Source organism: Plecotus auritus (genome assembly GCF_963455305.1).
Source record: "Plecotus auritus genome assembly, chromosome: 5".
In the NCBI taxonomy this organism is placed as follows: Eukaryota; Metazoa; Chordata; class Mammalia; order Chiroptera; family Vespertilionidae; genus Plecotus; species Plecotus auritus.
The window spans coordinates 178467371-178481317 of NC_137776.1; the positions used below are offsets into that span (position 1 = coordinate 178467371).

At 39.7% G+C, this 13947-nt stretch overlaps 1 protein-coding gene across 14 annotated transcripts in view; it reads left to right on the plus strand.

The window, feature by feature from the left end:
- GAPVD1 (GTPase activating protein and VPS9 domains 1) overlaps positions 1-13947 on the plus strand; it is a 61482-nt gene that overhangs the window by 33533 nt on the left and 14002 nt on the right. For 2 of the 14 annotated variants that reach the window (XM_080669687.1, XM_080669680.1), the window contains 10 exons: positions 168-297; positions 1632-1757; positions 3581-3754; positions 5502-5642; positions 6691-6825; positions 7262-7381; positions 8534-8611; positions 8845-9215; positions 11411-11498; positions 12447-12527. In XM_080669687.1, coding sequence (XP_080525813.1) covers positions 168-297; positions 1632-1757; positions 3581-3754; positions 5502-5642; positions 6691-6825; positions 7262-7381; positions 8534-8611; positions 8845-9215; positions 11411-11498; positions 12447-12527 — 1444 coding nt within the window. The remainder of the gene's footprint in view (positions 1-167; positions 298-1631; positions 1758-3580; positions 3755-5501; positions 5643-6690; positions 6826-7261; positions 7382-8533; positions 8612-8844; positions 9216-11410; positions 11499-12446; positions 12528-13947) is intronic. The other 12 variants (XM_080669686.1, XM_080669690.1, XM_080669691.1 and 9 more) reach the window with 7 other exon arrangements.

The window sequence follows — 13947 nt, forward strand, 5'->3', positions numbered from 1 at the left end:
TTACTGATACTTACACTTTTCTTCTAGTGGTACTTCAAGCTTGATCAGAACCTTGTAGATTGGTTTTAAATAAAAAATAATTTAAGGTTTAAAATAACTTAAATATGCATTTGCTGTAGTTTGTTTTCTTTCAATTGTGACAAACCAATGGCATTTTATTTTTTCAGGTCCTAAACATGCAACTTTCGGATGGAGGACAAGGAGATGTCCCTGTCGATGAAAACAAACTCCACGGTAAACCTGATAAAACCTTGCGCTTTTCCCTCTGCAGTGATAATCTGGAAGGAATATCTGAAGGTGAAGGGTTACTTCATTCAAGGAGTTGTGTGATTCAAGTAATGTTTTGTTTTGTGTTCTTTAAAGGAGCCTTATAAATTATAATTTTACCATCAGTGCCCCTGACTGAGGAGGCTAATGAGGTTTTCCTCTAATGATCTTGAACAGTTGGCTATAAGATTCTTTCTTGAATAAAATTAAGATTGCAAGAAAAACATTGCTAGAGATCTATGGTCATAAAAAATGGAGAAGGTCTGAATCTTCACTGAGATTTGAATAATACCAAGTTTTGTTTTTCTAACGCTGATATATACCAAAGCGAGTAGAGCTCCTTTAGAGGGATGCGATGCATGTCTAAATGGAAAAGAATGGACTCACTAGTGTTTCAGGATGTTGTGTGTACTTATAATGTTCTGCATATTCACACACTCACACCTTTTATGAAGCAGTAAGATAAAATGAAAATAGGAATAAAAAAGAAATTTAAAGGCAAGATTAGGAAGTAAGACTATGTCATTCCATATGCTAGGATCAACTTTTTGGTTTTTTGTTAATCCTCACCTGAGGACATTTTTCCACCCATTGATTTTTAGAGAGAGTGGAGGGAGAGGGAGAGACAGAGAAAGAAACATCCATTGGTTGCCTCCTGCATGCACCCCGCCCGCCCGGGGCCCGGGGATCGAGCCTGGATCAAGCCTGCATCCGAGGTGGTGCCCCTGACTGGAATCAAATCCGAGATTCTTCAGTCTGGGGGCCAACGCTCTAACCACTGAGAAAACTGGCCAGGGCAAGAGCAACTTGTTTAATGAATAAGTTCAACTTTACTAACATTTTAAAATATAGTAACTTTTCCTTTCCTCTAATTTTTTAAAGCGTAAATAACAGTTTCATTCTAGAAAATGCTGAAAAGAAATGGAATCATTGTAATCTCATCATTCTGTTAATAACAGTTAACATTTTAATTCATTTGTAGCAAGATTAAGGTTGTGCTGTTTTGTAACCTTTTTTTTTGTTTAACAATATAACTGTAACATTTCCCTTGATGATTTAACATTCTTAAATAAGGTGGTGTTTAATGGCTGTTTTCTTTCATAGTTTATTTAAACATTATTCTATGATTAAAGATGTAGATTGCTTCTGCTTTCCACTTATAAGAAGCCCTGAAACAAGCAACCTTAGATGAGTTTTTGAACTGTTCCTTAGGATAATTCTCTAGAAGCAGAATTACTGGCCTAAAGGGCATATATATTTTTAAGGTATAAATGCACTATTAAAAGCACTTTCGTCTTTATCTTTAGTGCCTTATCAAGGCATGAAAAATTGCATTTCCACTTACAGTAGAAACATTTCTCTAGGTCCTTCCAATCGCTCCAATTCAGTGTCCTCTCTTGACCTGGAAGGAGAGTCTGTGTCGGAACTGGGAGCAGGACCTTCGGGGAATAGTGGGGCTGACGCTCTGCAGCTCCTGGAGCATGAGCAAGGTAAGCTGGAGTGGCACATAGCTGCTCAAGTGGCAAGACCCCTCCTGGTCGCAAGGCGAATGATGTGCTGCCATGTAAGTTGGCTATTGCAGTAAGAATACATTTGATTATATACTGAGCATTAAACTTGCACTGACTCATAGTCCCTTTAGTTCTTAAAGATGTGTTTAGTTGGTAAGTGAGTTCTTTAGACTTAAATGACATAGAATAACTAAAATTAATTGCTTCAATTCTGTAATATTAAAATTTTCAGAGATATGAAGATAAAATCTGAGGACTCAAGGTATCTGGAATAGGGAGAGAATGGTACACGAATGATTAGAAGTATCATAAGAGTGCTGTGGCAGTTCTGAGTGCGAGACACAGTGGTTGAAAGTGTAGGAAAAGCTTATTGGAAGAAAATATTAGCCTTAAAGCCTGGCTGGCATTGCACAGGCAGAAACTGGAGATCAGGCATTCTAGATGAAGGCATAGTAGTATAAGCAAGTCAGGGAGGTGGCAAACCAGGTCCTTATTCAGGAACTCCCAAGGAGGGGACTGGTATGAGGTAAGGATTGAAAAACAGCTGGGTCCCTGTTGTGCTTTAGGAAGATTAATTTGCAAAGGGCCTTTGGGTTTATTTAAAGATCCCTGGTGTCCTTCCGGGGAGTGTGGAGGCACATGCCTTCAACTGGGTTTGAGACTGATTCTTTGACTTCAGTATGTATAAAAATTACCTGGGAGTTTTTTAAAAAGCCATTTTCCATGTCTCGTTTCTAGAAATCCTGGTTCAGTCCATTTTAGAGAGGAAAAGAGCATTACCAGTTGGGGTATGTGTGGCTTGAATAAAAGCAATGGTGTATTTTACTGGTAATTTGTCATTGTATCAATTAGGATTAAATTTTCTACAAATAACAGAGAAAGAAAACCAAAATAATATTAGTTTACAACAGAAAGTTTTGAAAGACTGTCACTTGCTTAACAGGCCCTCTAGGTCATTCGGATGTAGGGGGTTGGCAGCGTACATGTTGTGAACACTAGATTAAGACATGAATTGTAGACTGCTTCTAATTAGTCAAGGGAAGAGAGAAAACTAGTCAAGTCCAAAGAAATATTTTTTTTTTTAGTATAGGTTTATCAGGAATTATTGCCACAAGGTTATGTAGCATACCACCTCAAAATTTAGTGACTTAAAACAATAAACGTTTATTTTTATGTCAAGTCAGTGGGTCAGCTGGGGGGTGGTTCTGCTTGGGACTGGGCTCACTCATGCATCTGCAGTCACCAGTGGCTGAGTAGGGAGCTCTGCCAATCTGCGCTGGGGGTCAGTGGGGAGCTGGCTGGTCTAGTCTGCCCTTTGCATTGCTCCAGTGTGGCCTCTCATCCTCCAACTGGTAGCTTAAGTGTGTTCTCATGAGAGAAGCAAGGTGAGAGAGAGAGCAGAAGTTTATAATGTTGCTTGAGGCCTAGCCTCACAACTGATGACACATTTCCTCCATACCCTTTTGACCAATGCAAGTAACAAGGCCTCTGCAAATTCAGAGAGAACGGAATATATCCCGATTCTTGATGAAAGTCACACTGCAGAGGTTGAGGATACAGGGAGACAATTGTATCGATGGCCCCAGTTAATCTACCAGAGGGGGAATACATATACTGGGCTCAGTTCACAGAGTGAAAGTCTACATCCATGGGGGAATAATTCAGTGTTTTTGGTACTATGTACCCCTTGTTAATTATAAAATATGTAAAATGAAGTCCAAAGATACAAAGTTCTTCAAATTCGATTAAGAAATCATAGCTGTGCTACCATTGTTTTAAGTGCTTAATTTTGTTTCTGATAGCCACCACACAGGATAATCTTGATGATAAGCTGAGGAAGTTTGAAATCCGTGACATGATGGGACTGACGGATGACAGGGACATATCAGAAACAGTGAGTGAGACCTGGAGCACAGATGTCTTGGGAAGTGATTTTGACCCTAACATTGACGAAGATCGTTTGCAAGAAATTGCAGGTAATTGTTATTGAATGCCTCTGGAATATTGCTGTTTAGTTATTCATGTCTGCCACCCTTCATGGGAGGGCACTTCAGTGCTCTGACAAACGTGGTGTGTGTGTTAGCCCTAACTGGGAAACTGAGACAGCTGCATATAGCCAGGCATTCGTGTATTTTTTCTTTACTTAAATATAGGTATGTTTTTTTCTGTCTACATTTAACTTCACCCCAGAGCCCCAACAGAGAAAAACCAGTCTTTTCAATTAGCTTCTCGTCTAGTCTTGTTCGTAGGGCATAGTATATGTTCTTAGTCTATAATTAGGACGTTCTTTAGAGACTAAACACCTACCTTAAAATGAAAATTCTGACAGATCATACCCATAAAATCTTTCGTAATAATATGATACTGAGAGTCTAAAAATTTAGTTTACTTCTGGAAGGATTAATTCAGTTCCAAAAAGTAACTAGTTTTTTTTTTTTTTAAATATATTTTTATTGATTTCAGAGAAGAAGGGAGAGAGAGAGTTAGAAACATCAATGATGAGAGAGAATCATTGATCTGCTGCCTCCTGCATGCCCCCCGCTGGGGATTAAGCCCACAACCTGGGCATGTGCCCTTGACCCGAATCAAACCTGGTACCCTTTAGTCCGCAGGCCAACGCTCTATCCACTGAGCCAAACCAGTGAGGGCGGAAAAGTAACTAGTTTTGTCTTTTTCTTTTTTTACATAAAGTTTATTGATGCACAGTTTACAAACATTAAAATTCACCCTTCTGTGAGTTCTGAAAGATTCATACCGTCTTGTAACCACCTTCTTCATTTTTTTAAAAAATCATGGAACATTTCAAACAAGTACAAGAGAGAATAGTGTTATAAACTTTGTGTACCCATCACTCAGCTCCGACAGTTACTCATACACATGGCTAGTTTGTTTCATCTCTTCTCCCACCCACTGCCCTTTATCCCCTCCCCCATTATGTTCAGACATTATAATTATGTCATGGGGGTACGGGCAGGGTGGAGGGGGTTAATGGGGGGGGGAAAGGGGACATTTATAATACTTTCAACAATAAAGATAAATTTTAAAAAATTATCTGCCAGCCAGGGCAGAACTTGAGTATTTTTAACACAGGTATACAGTAATGTTTAATCCTGTATGTATTTTTAAGTAGTGTAAATAGATTTCTTAATTGGTTTCTCTATTACTTTGTTCCAGATGCTAAGTATTTAGTATTTTTTCTGGCAGTAAGCTGTATTTTAGCAATTAAGCGGTATTTGCAGTTAAACAAGTACTATAGAGGTGGTGTGTTTTCCTGCAAATACATTTTATTGCTCTGAATACGTGGCTAATGTGCCAGAAGAGAACATACTTCGGCCAGTGTAACTTGATGTGGTTAAATGTCTCTGAGTGGTTTTAATCCTTGTAGGACTATAAATTTGAGAGAGTTATTAGGAACACACATAAAATCTGCTGAAAAACCAAGGTGAAAGCTAGTTGAAATAACTTGATCCAACAATGTGTTTTCTCTACGGAGAGTTCAAGGTGCACAGGAGGCAAAGGATGAAAAGAGCTCGTGTCACTGTGACCACAGGGGGAAATGTGCGTTTTCAGTGGTGTTACTGATTGAAATTGCTCTTACCTTGGCTCCTTTCTTGTGGCTGGAGTAGAGAGGTTGTGTGAGGGTTAGTGTTTGGCTTTTCTCCATTATCCTTGTGCTCTCCATCAGGACCTTTGTTAACCCTTTGCTCCCCACTGGTTACACAGGTGCAGCAGCAGAGAACATGTTAGGCAGTTTACTGTGCCTGCCAGGGTCAGGGTCAGTGCTTCTTGACCCCTGCACTGGTTCTACCATATCAGAGACAACAAGCGAAGCTTGGAGTGTAGAGGTTTTGCCAAGTGACTCAGGTTAGTATGCTGTCATTTGCATTTTGATTTGCACAGACGTTTTAAATGTGAGGTATTCTAATTTCTGTATTATGGACATTTTGTCAGATATACATTTGACAAGTATGAGGCAATGCAATTGCTAAGAATTTCACATGGAAAATTAGTATAAGGCATTTTCTTTCATCAAGAAAAATGCAGTTTTGAATGGTATGGGCTAAGATGGCAGGTGCTTTCTGACTGTTCCGTTCTTTTGGAAGCAACTGTTAGTAACTCATTAGGGTTCTGTGTGGATTGAGTCCAGTCTCTCCCATGAACTCATCACAAAATAGGAACCCTGAGTGGTTGGATACCTGGTAAGCATGTTTAGATTTACATGGGGAGAACTTGACCCTTTAAAAGATATCGAATGTATTTTTGAAATGTGCTGAAATTCAGACTCTGGAGTACTGCAAATTATTTTGTGCAGAATTATTATAAATGCATATGAAGTGTTTTGTACTTCGTTTTTTCTTATGTATTGCATTTCTACTTTTCCCCCCGATTGTGAAGATAAATCTTTGCCTTCAACTAAATGTCAACTACCAGAATGGAAATATAAATAACTATGTCTGAATTACATTCTGTTTGATCTACTTGGCTCAAGAATAATAAAGTGATCCTATATGTGTTGAATAACATTAACATATTCAGACATGCTAACCTTACATAAGGAGCCAGTAGGATTGGCTCACTACCTGTTGAGCATCCATAGGAGTTGTTTTTTTAGAAAGTGGTTGATTTCATATTCTCTTATTTAGTTGACTTGCTAACCAAGAACACATACTATGAGATTAGTGACCTGGAAGAAGTTTTCATTTTTGCACAACTAACTGGCCTAGGTTGGGGATGAAAATAACAACCTTGTCTTTCCTAACACCTGATCTAACTAACTTTGCTAACTGGCCCAGACTTAGAAATCTATTTACACTGGTTTCATTCATGCCCTGGTAGCTTTCATCATCTGGGTCACACGCTAAAACTGGCATGCTAACAATCACTAATGTGACACCTCACGTCTTCTGTTTAGAGGCCCCAGATCTAAAGCAGGAGGAGCGTCTGCAGGAATTGGAGAGCTGTTCGGGACTGGGTAGCACATCTGATGATACGGATGTCAGGGAGGTCAGTTCCCGCCCCAGCACACCAGGCCTCAGTGTTGTGTCGGGTATGTCTGTCTTGTTTTAAGGAATAAGGATCTCAAGGTGTGTTCCCACATCTCCATTCATAAAGTTGATAGCAAAGAAACAGGTTTTATTTAAGAGCTGAGTAATTTTCAGGAAACAAAATTATTTCTATGGGTCCTTAAATCTGAGACTTTAATGTGTAGCTTTATAGAGCCTGTTGAAGTAACTGGCAAACAGTCCGGATGTGTTCCTCTACTGCGCTGTCTGTTCTTGGTAGCTCCGTTACTGTGTTTAGGTAGCACAGGATAATTCTGGTTAAGTTGCGCAAGTCCAGGCAAATGTATTTAAGCAATAACTCACATGTTTAGAACTAGGGCACAAAAATTTGAGAATATTTATATTTCTCCAAATCTTATATACTTTTTGTGTGGTTATTTTATTCTTCTTGCTGTTTATTTTTTGCTTTCTTTTTTAAAGGCATAAGTGCAACCTCTGAGGATATTCCCAATAAGATTGAAGACCTGAGATCTGAGTGCAGCTCTGACTTTGGGGGTAAAGATTCTGTCACTAGTCCAGACATGGATGATGTAACTCATGGTAAGAAAGGAAAATGAGATGACTTTTTAAACAGTCACATTCATGGTGAAACTGGCAATCGTACACATTGCTGGTGATGATATTAATTATTATAACACTTTGGGGCATAATTTGGCAATACATATGTAAGGCCTTAAAAGTTCACATACCAGATTTGGTCCACTTTAGGAATCAGTCACAAGGAAATAGTTCCATGTATGGAGAATGTCTTATGCACAGAGATGTTCTTCATAACGTTAATATTTGCAAATAATTTAGAAATAACATAATCATTAAAAACCAGAGTGGCTAAATGAATTTTGATATAACCACTTACTAGAATTTATGTAGTTATTTTTACATTGGGGATCAAGCCCGAAACCCAGGCATGTACCCTGATTGGGAATCGAATCGTGACCTCCTGGTTTATAGGTCAACGCTCAACCACTGACCCATCCAGCCAGGCAGTAGTATTCATATTAATATGAGTTATTTAGTAAATTGTCATTTGCTGAGAGCAGAACTTCAAATTTTCCAACTTTTTATTTATACACCTTCTTAGGTAGTGTTGCCCCTCTTTGTATATAGGCAGAAGCTGAGGCTCAAGGAAGTTGTGACATTCTGAAAAAAATTTTTTTTTAATATATTTTATTGATTTTTTACAGAGAGGAAGGAAGAGGGATAGATAGTCAGAAACATCGATGAGAGAGAAACATCGATCAGCTGCCTCCTGCACACCTCCCACTGGGGATGTGCCCGCAACCAAGTTACATGCCCTTGACCGGAATCGAACCTGGGACCTTTCAGTCCGCAGGCTGATGCTCTATCCACTGAGCAAAACCGGTTTTGGCCTGAAAATTTTGAAGATTTACATCTGCCTCTGTGATCTTTGCATTAACTATGATATAATTTGGCCATCAAAAGTAGCAGGCAGATAGATGATAGACCACTTAAATGTAATTAAAATCCATATATGTAGAAAAAACATAAAATAAATTTGGAGTAATCAGAATTTGATCTTTATTAGATTATTCTTTTTTCCTTATATGCCACTCAAGCTCTAATTGATGAAAAAAGTTTGAAAAGTGTGGAAAATGTCAAAACCATTTTCACTGTTGAAACTCTCTTTGAGTCCTGAGTTCTGACTTGGTCTCACTGTTCTGTCTGTTTTAGGCGCCCACCACCTGACCTCTCCCCCTTCTCAATCAGAGTCTCTGCTCGCCATGTTTGACCCACTGTCTTCACATGAAGGTAAACTAGTCAAGTGAACTTTTTAAAAATTGAGATGTAATTGACATACTATATTCATTTCAAGGGTACAACATAATGATTCAATATTTGTATATATTGTGAAATGATCATCAAGTGAGCTTTTTGACTCTTGTCTTATCAGAGTCAGAAGTATGCAGCCAAAGCCCGTTGTTAATAATGCCTTAGTTAGATTAGTTGTGTTTCAGTTGCAAACTTTTTCCCCTGTGTTCCAGGGGCTTCTGCTGTGGTAAGGCCAAAAGTTCACTATGCCAGGCCTTCGCATCCACCACCAGATCCTCCGATCCTGGAAGGAGCTGTGGGAGGAAATGAGGCCAGGCTGCCAAATTTTGGTTCCCATGGTTTAACTCCAGCCGAAATGGAGGCATTCAAGCAGCGGCATTCTTACCCTGAGAGATTAGTTCGCAGCAGGAGCTCTGACATAGTATCTTCCGTCCGGAGACCCATGAGTGACCCCAGCTGGAACCGCCGCCCAGGGAATGAAGAGCGAGAGCTCCCTCCAGCTGCAGCCATTGGTGCTACCTCTTTGGTGGCTGCACCTCATTCGTCATCTTCATCCCCGAGTAAAGACTCCTCAAGAGGAGAGGTATGGGACACAGGCCACGGAGAGTTTGCTGATGTGGTCAGCTTTAATGTCTGTCTGCCTAATTCTCTTAATATCTGAAATTAACATGGATTGTATACCTCTAGGGTTAAGAATGGACAGTAGTCATCATTAACACGTTAAGCGCCCAGCCTGTTTTGTCTTCCGGACGGAAAATATAGTGTCATTCACCGGTGACTGACTGGGCGCTTAACGTGTTAAAGATGATTTGTCAAGTATATCCACAACCTAATCCATAGGAAACCTCTAGTGCTTTGTTTTTGTAGTGTTGTATCTTGCATTTATATGATACTTTTAACTTTTTCCAAATAATTTTTTATATCAAATTTAATTTAAACCTCTAATTTCCTTCTGAGATGGTTAGCTATTATTTTTTTCAATAAGGCATTATTTTTTTATTTTGTTGTTCATCAAATTTTTAATTTACTTATTATATTGACGGTCCCATGGTTTTCTGTTTTAGTCAGTGGGTTTGTTACTGTCGTTATTTTTGTCCCCGATTTGTTCAGTGGGACAAGCTGTCAGAGGTTCTTTTGATATGCTGCCATCATTCTTTGAGTATTTCTTTCCTTTTGGCACAAAATGTTATAAGCTTATATTGTACTGTGTCTGTCCTAGTCCTGGATCAGCCGTTTCTCCAAGGAACCCTTGTTACTTTTAGTAGAAAATGGTTTTTAGAAACGAAGATCTGGATACTAGGTGTGCTCTTTGCTGTAGGAGTGTTGCTATTCCCAGGACCTCACAGTAGACAAAGCCATGGGGAGAGAGTGTGTGTGAATATACATGTGCATACACACATTTACATGTGTGTTTATTTTTATTTGTATCTTTCTCTTTATATGTAGAAAACTATGAACGTACACCTATATATTTCATTCTACTCTAAAAACAACAGTTTATTTCATCTTTCTCCCTTCCCATATTTGTAACTCCCTTCTGCAATAGAAACCCGTTTTCATTATTCTTCATGCATATACTTACTTGATCAGTCCTCATGTATGTAGTCAATATCCCATCCCTGCTGCTAAACCGTCCCCCACAGATGCCTTCATCTGTCTCCTTGGGTTCTGACACCTCATCTACAAGGATGCCCTTAGAGAAAGTATTTTTAGTTCCAGTTTTGTAGGTGAAGAAACAGATATTAAGTGATTTGTTTAAGGTACATGATGGACTACTGATACGTGGTCTTAATGATAACTGAACATAATTGATGATCAAACATGAACTTTGAAGTTGGTCAGAATCTAGGCTTGAGTCCCAGCTGTGCTACACACAGGCTGTATAACGTTGGGGAAGATGAGTAATAACCTTTTTTAGCCTCATATTTCTCATCTACAGAAAGGGCTTAATAATAGTATTTATATCCTAAGGCTACTGTTTAAATGAGATAACATATATCCTTATACTCAGTGTTTGGCACACAGTATAGACTGGGTTTTATTCCTTAACTAGAGTCCCGGTGCACCAAATTCATGCATTTGCAGGGGTCCCTCAGCCTGGCCTGTGCCCTCTCGCAGTCTGGGAGCCTAGGGGATGTCCAACTGCAGGCTTAAGCCCGCTCCCCGGGGGGAGCGGGCCTAAGCTGGCAGTCAGACATCTTTAGCGCTGCTGCAGAGGCAGGAGAGGCTTCTGCCACCGCTGCTGCGCTTGCCAGCCGTGAACCCAGCTCAGGGCTTCTGGCTGAGTGGCACTCCCCCTGTGGGAGCACACTGATCACCAGGGGGCAGCTCCTGCATTGAGCGTCTGCCCCCTGGTGGTCAGTGTGCATCATAGTGACTGGTTGTTCCACCGTTTGGTCGATTTGCATATTAGCCTTTTATTATATAGGATTAGCCTTTTATTATATAGGATACTACTGCTACCATCTCTATTACCCTCCTAGACTTTATTTGCATTGCACTTACTCCTAAGACTGTAGTAAGTGCCTACTCTACGCTAGGCTCCATTATAGGCTCTGAGTTTACTCACTGATGAGATAGTGCCTACCCTCAGGCAGATCCTTGTCTGGCTTAAAGGTACACTTCCATGTTCCCGAAGCTTCCTCTACAGCAATAAGAACAGTTTTGCTTTTAAGACAAACCTGAGGGGTATTTGTATTTCACAGACTAACTGAAATCCTTTTCATAGTAATTTGCCTGCTGCCCAACTCCAAATAAATCATCAAACTTTTCCTACAGACTGAAGAACGCAAAGATAGCGATGATGAGAAATCAGACAGGAACAGACCTTGGTGGAGAAAGCGTTTTGTTTCTGCCATGCCTAAAGGTAATTTTATAAAATATTAGAATGCCATATTAGCAACCAGAAGCAAAGCCCCGAAATCTCTTTCCGAGCCCGCATCTCGGCTCCTCTTTCCCTGAGGTTTGCTGGGCTTGTTTCCAGCTGTTTTTGCGCAGGTGGATGCTAAGGCAGAGCTTTAGCTTATTCTTTGCAGGAAGTGGTAGTGGTTTCATAAATGGAAGTCATGCAAGCGGTTGTTTAAATATCATGTACCCTGATGTTAGACATGTAGGACTTTTGACATATGTATTGCCAGTAATTATTGCAGGAAAAAAGGGATGCTATCAGTAATTAAACTGAAAATTTGAAATTCATCCTTTACATTCCTGGAATAAATTTAAGTTCTTAATGTTTATGTGCTTTGAGATTGTTTATACCCTGAACATTAGTGAGTGTTTATTTCGGAAGGCAGTTGTATAAAATTGTTTGCTTCTTTTGTGAATAGCCTGGCATCATACTAGTAGACATTGAGATTTGAGTTTGCAAAAGTATCTCTTCCTGAAAGGAGAGATCATCCAGGATTGGAGTTAGGGACTTCTTCCGAAGGCCTCTTCTCAGCCCTGCGGTGCTCAGGAGCTGAGGCGCACCGCCTTCGCCGTACTCCAGCCACTTGAGGATGAGGAGAGCATGGCTCAGAGTTTTGAATGTGTTGTTTCTGAGCGGAGGTTAAGAGGCAGTGGTTTTGATTTAGTCCCAATAGATTCCCGTTAAATCATTCTTCCTGTGGCCAACGACTCTGAACGCTTCTTTAAGAATCTTCAATGCTATTTTAAGAACGATTATCAATTGACACTTGGGATTTCTTAGCTTTTAAACTTTTCACCTTCCTTTCACTTAGAAATGTTGGCACACCAGTTAACTCCAGAATGACTGCTGTCTGCCGAGTAGTGCAGTATGTTGTATGTCACACTACTGACTTTATTTAATTTCCAGCTCCCATACCATTTAGAAAGAAAGAAAAACAAGAAAAAGACAAAGATGATCTGGGGCCTGACAGATTCTCAACACTCACAGGTTTGTAGACCCATGGACTTCCTGGCTCCTTCATTCCCAGAGCACATATTTCATAACACTTTTTCTTGGGTGCCATAAGCGTTGCCTTTTTAGAAGAGTGTGTCTGTGTGTGTACAGTGGGGAGTATGTTCTTCATAGCTCTGTGGTTTCCAGTTGGCGGCCACAGTGAATCTGTGTGCTCTTCCTGTAGACCGCCACCACCATCATCATCCTCATTATCATAACTTCCATTTATGGTGAGGCCCCTGGTCCTGGGCCTCTAGACACACCCTACAATTCGACATCTTAGTGGGATGATGCCACGTAGGGCCTTTTAGGAAAGTGTGGTGATGGTTTTAGCTCTGTGCATGCCTTCTCTTCGGATCATTGACTGAATAATTTTCGCTAACGTTGATCGTGGAACTCTAAATTTATTTTTATCTGTAGCTCTTGATTATTCAGGATCATAGTGAAATTCTGTTTTACCTAATCACTTCCTTTTTTCATGATAAGGTGTTTGTTCAAACAATATAATAAATTTATAAACTTTACCAATTTTTACAGCTTGAATCAGTTTACCATTGCTCTCTAACCCAAGGAAAATACAACTAGGGGTTGGGCTCTTACCTTATTCAGCATTTGTATTTTTACAGCTTGTTCTTGGCACATTATGATTGAGCACCATGAAAGGAAAGAGTGTGAAAAGGAGTGTTAAGGACTCAGCCTTGAATTTGATAGCTGTGTACTGTAAATTATCTTCAGGGAAATTCATTTCTCACCTCTTTTTTTCTTATCTTGATTTGAAATTACATTCTAAGTTAAAATGAAGAGTTTTATTTAAAAATGGGATAGGTTTCAAAAGAACATCCTCCTCAAAGCTCAGCATAGTACAGGTAGAATCCCATTATAATGCATGGTATTCTAATGTCTAGTTCTGTTAAATTTAGATGTAATTCCTTGGCCTAGCACATATCCCTGCTTGGATGCATGACTTTCCTGGATAAAGGGTTTTGAACAGCAGGCGCTGTGCTTCCAGGCCACTGTCCCTGCCGAGAACAGTCAAGCCCCTCTTATTCAGTCAGCCAATACTTGTTGAACATCTGACTCATGCCGGACACTGTGCTAAGTGGTGTGGGTAGTAAGTCAATTCACACATGACCCCTGTTCTTCAGGAACCTACTGTCTGACTGAGACATGTTGGAAAGGCTTCTTTTTGGCAAGATATTTGTGTTTCTTGACCATTTTCCTAGTGTTAGTACACCACCAATGTTTGCAGAGTGGAATCTCTTCATGAAATCTCATGTTTTTACAATGTTGAATTGATAATTTTGGAGAAGTTACAAATTATTTTTTACTTGACTTTGGGCAATTTATTTTTCTTGGTTCTTGGTTCTTAAACTGGAAGCTAGGTAGAGTACAATAAAATTTTAAATAAAGTATT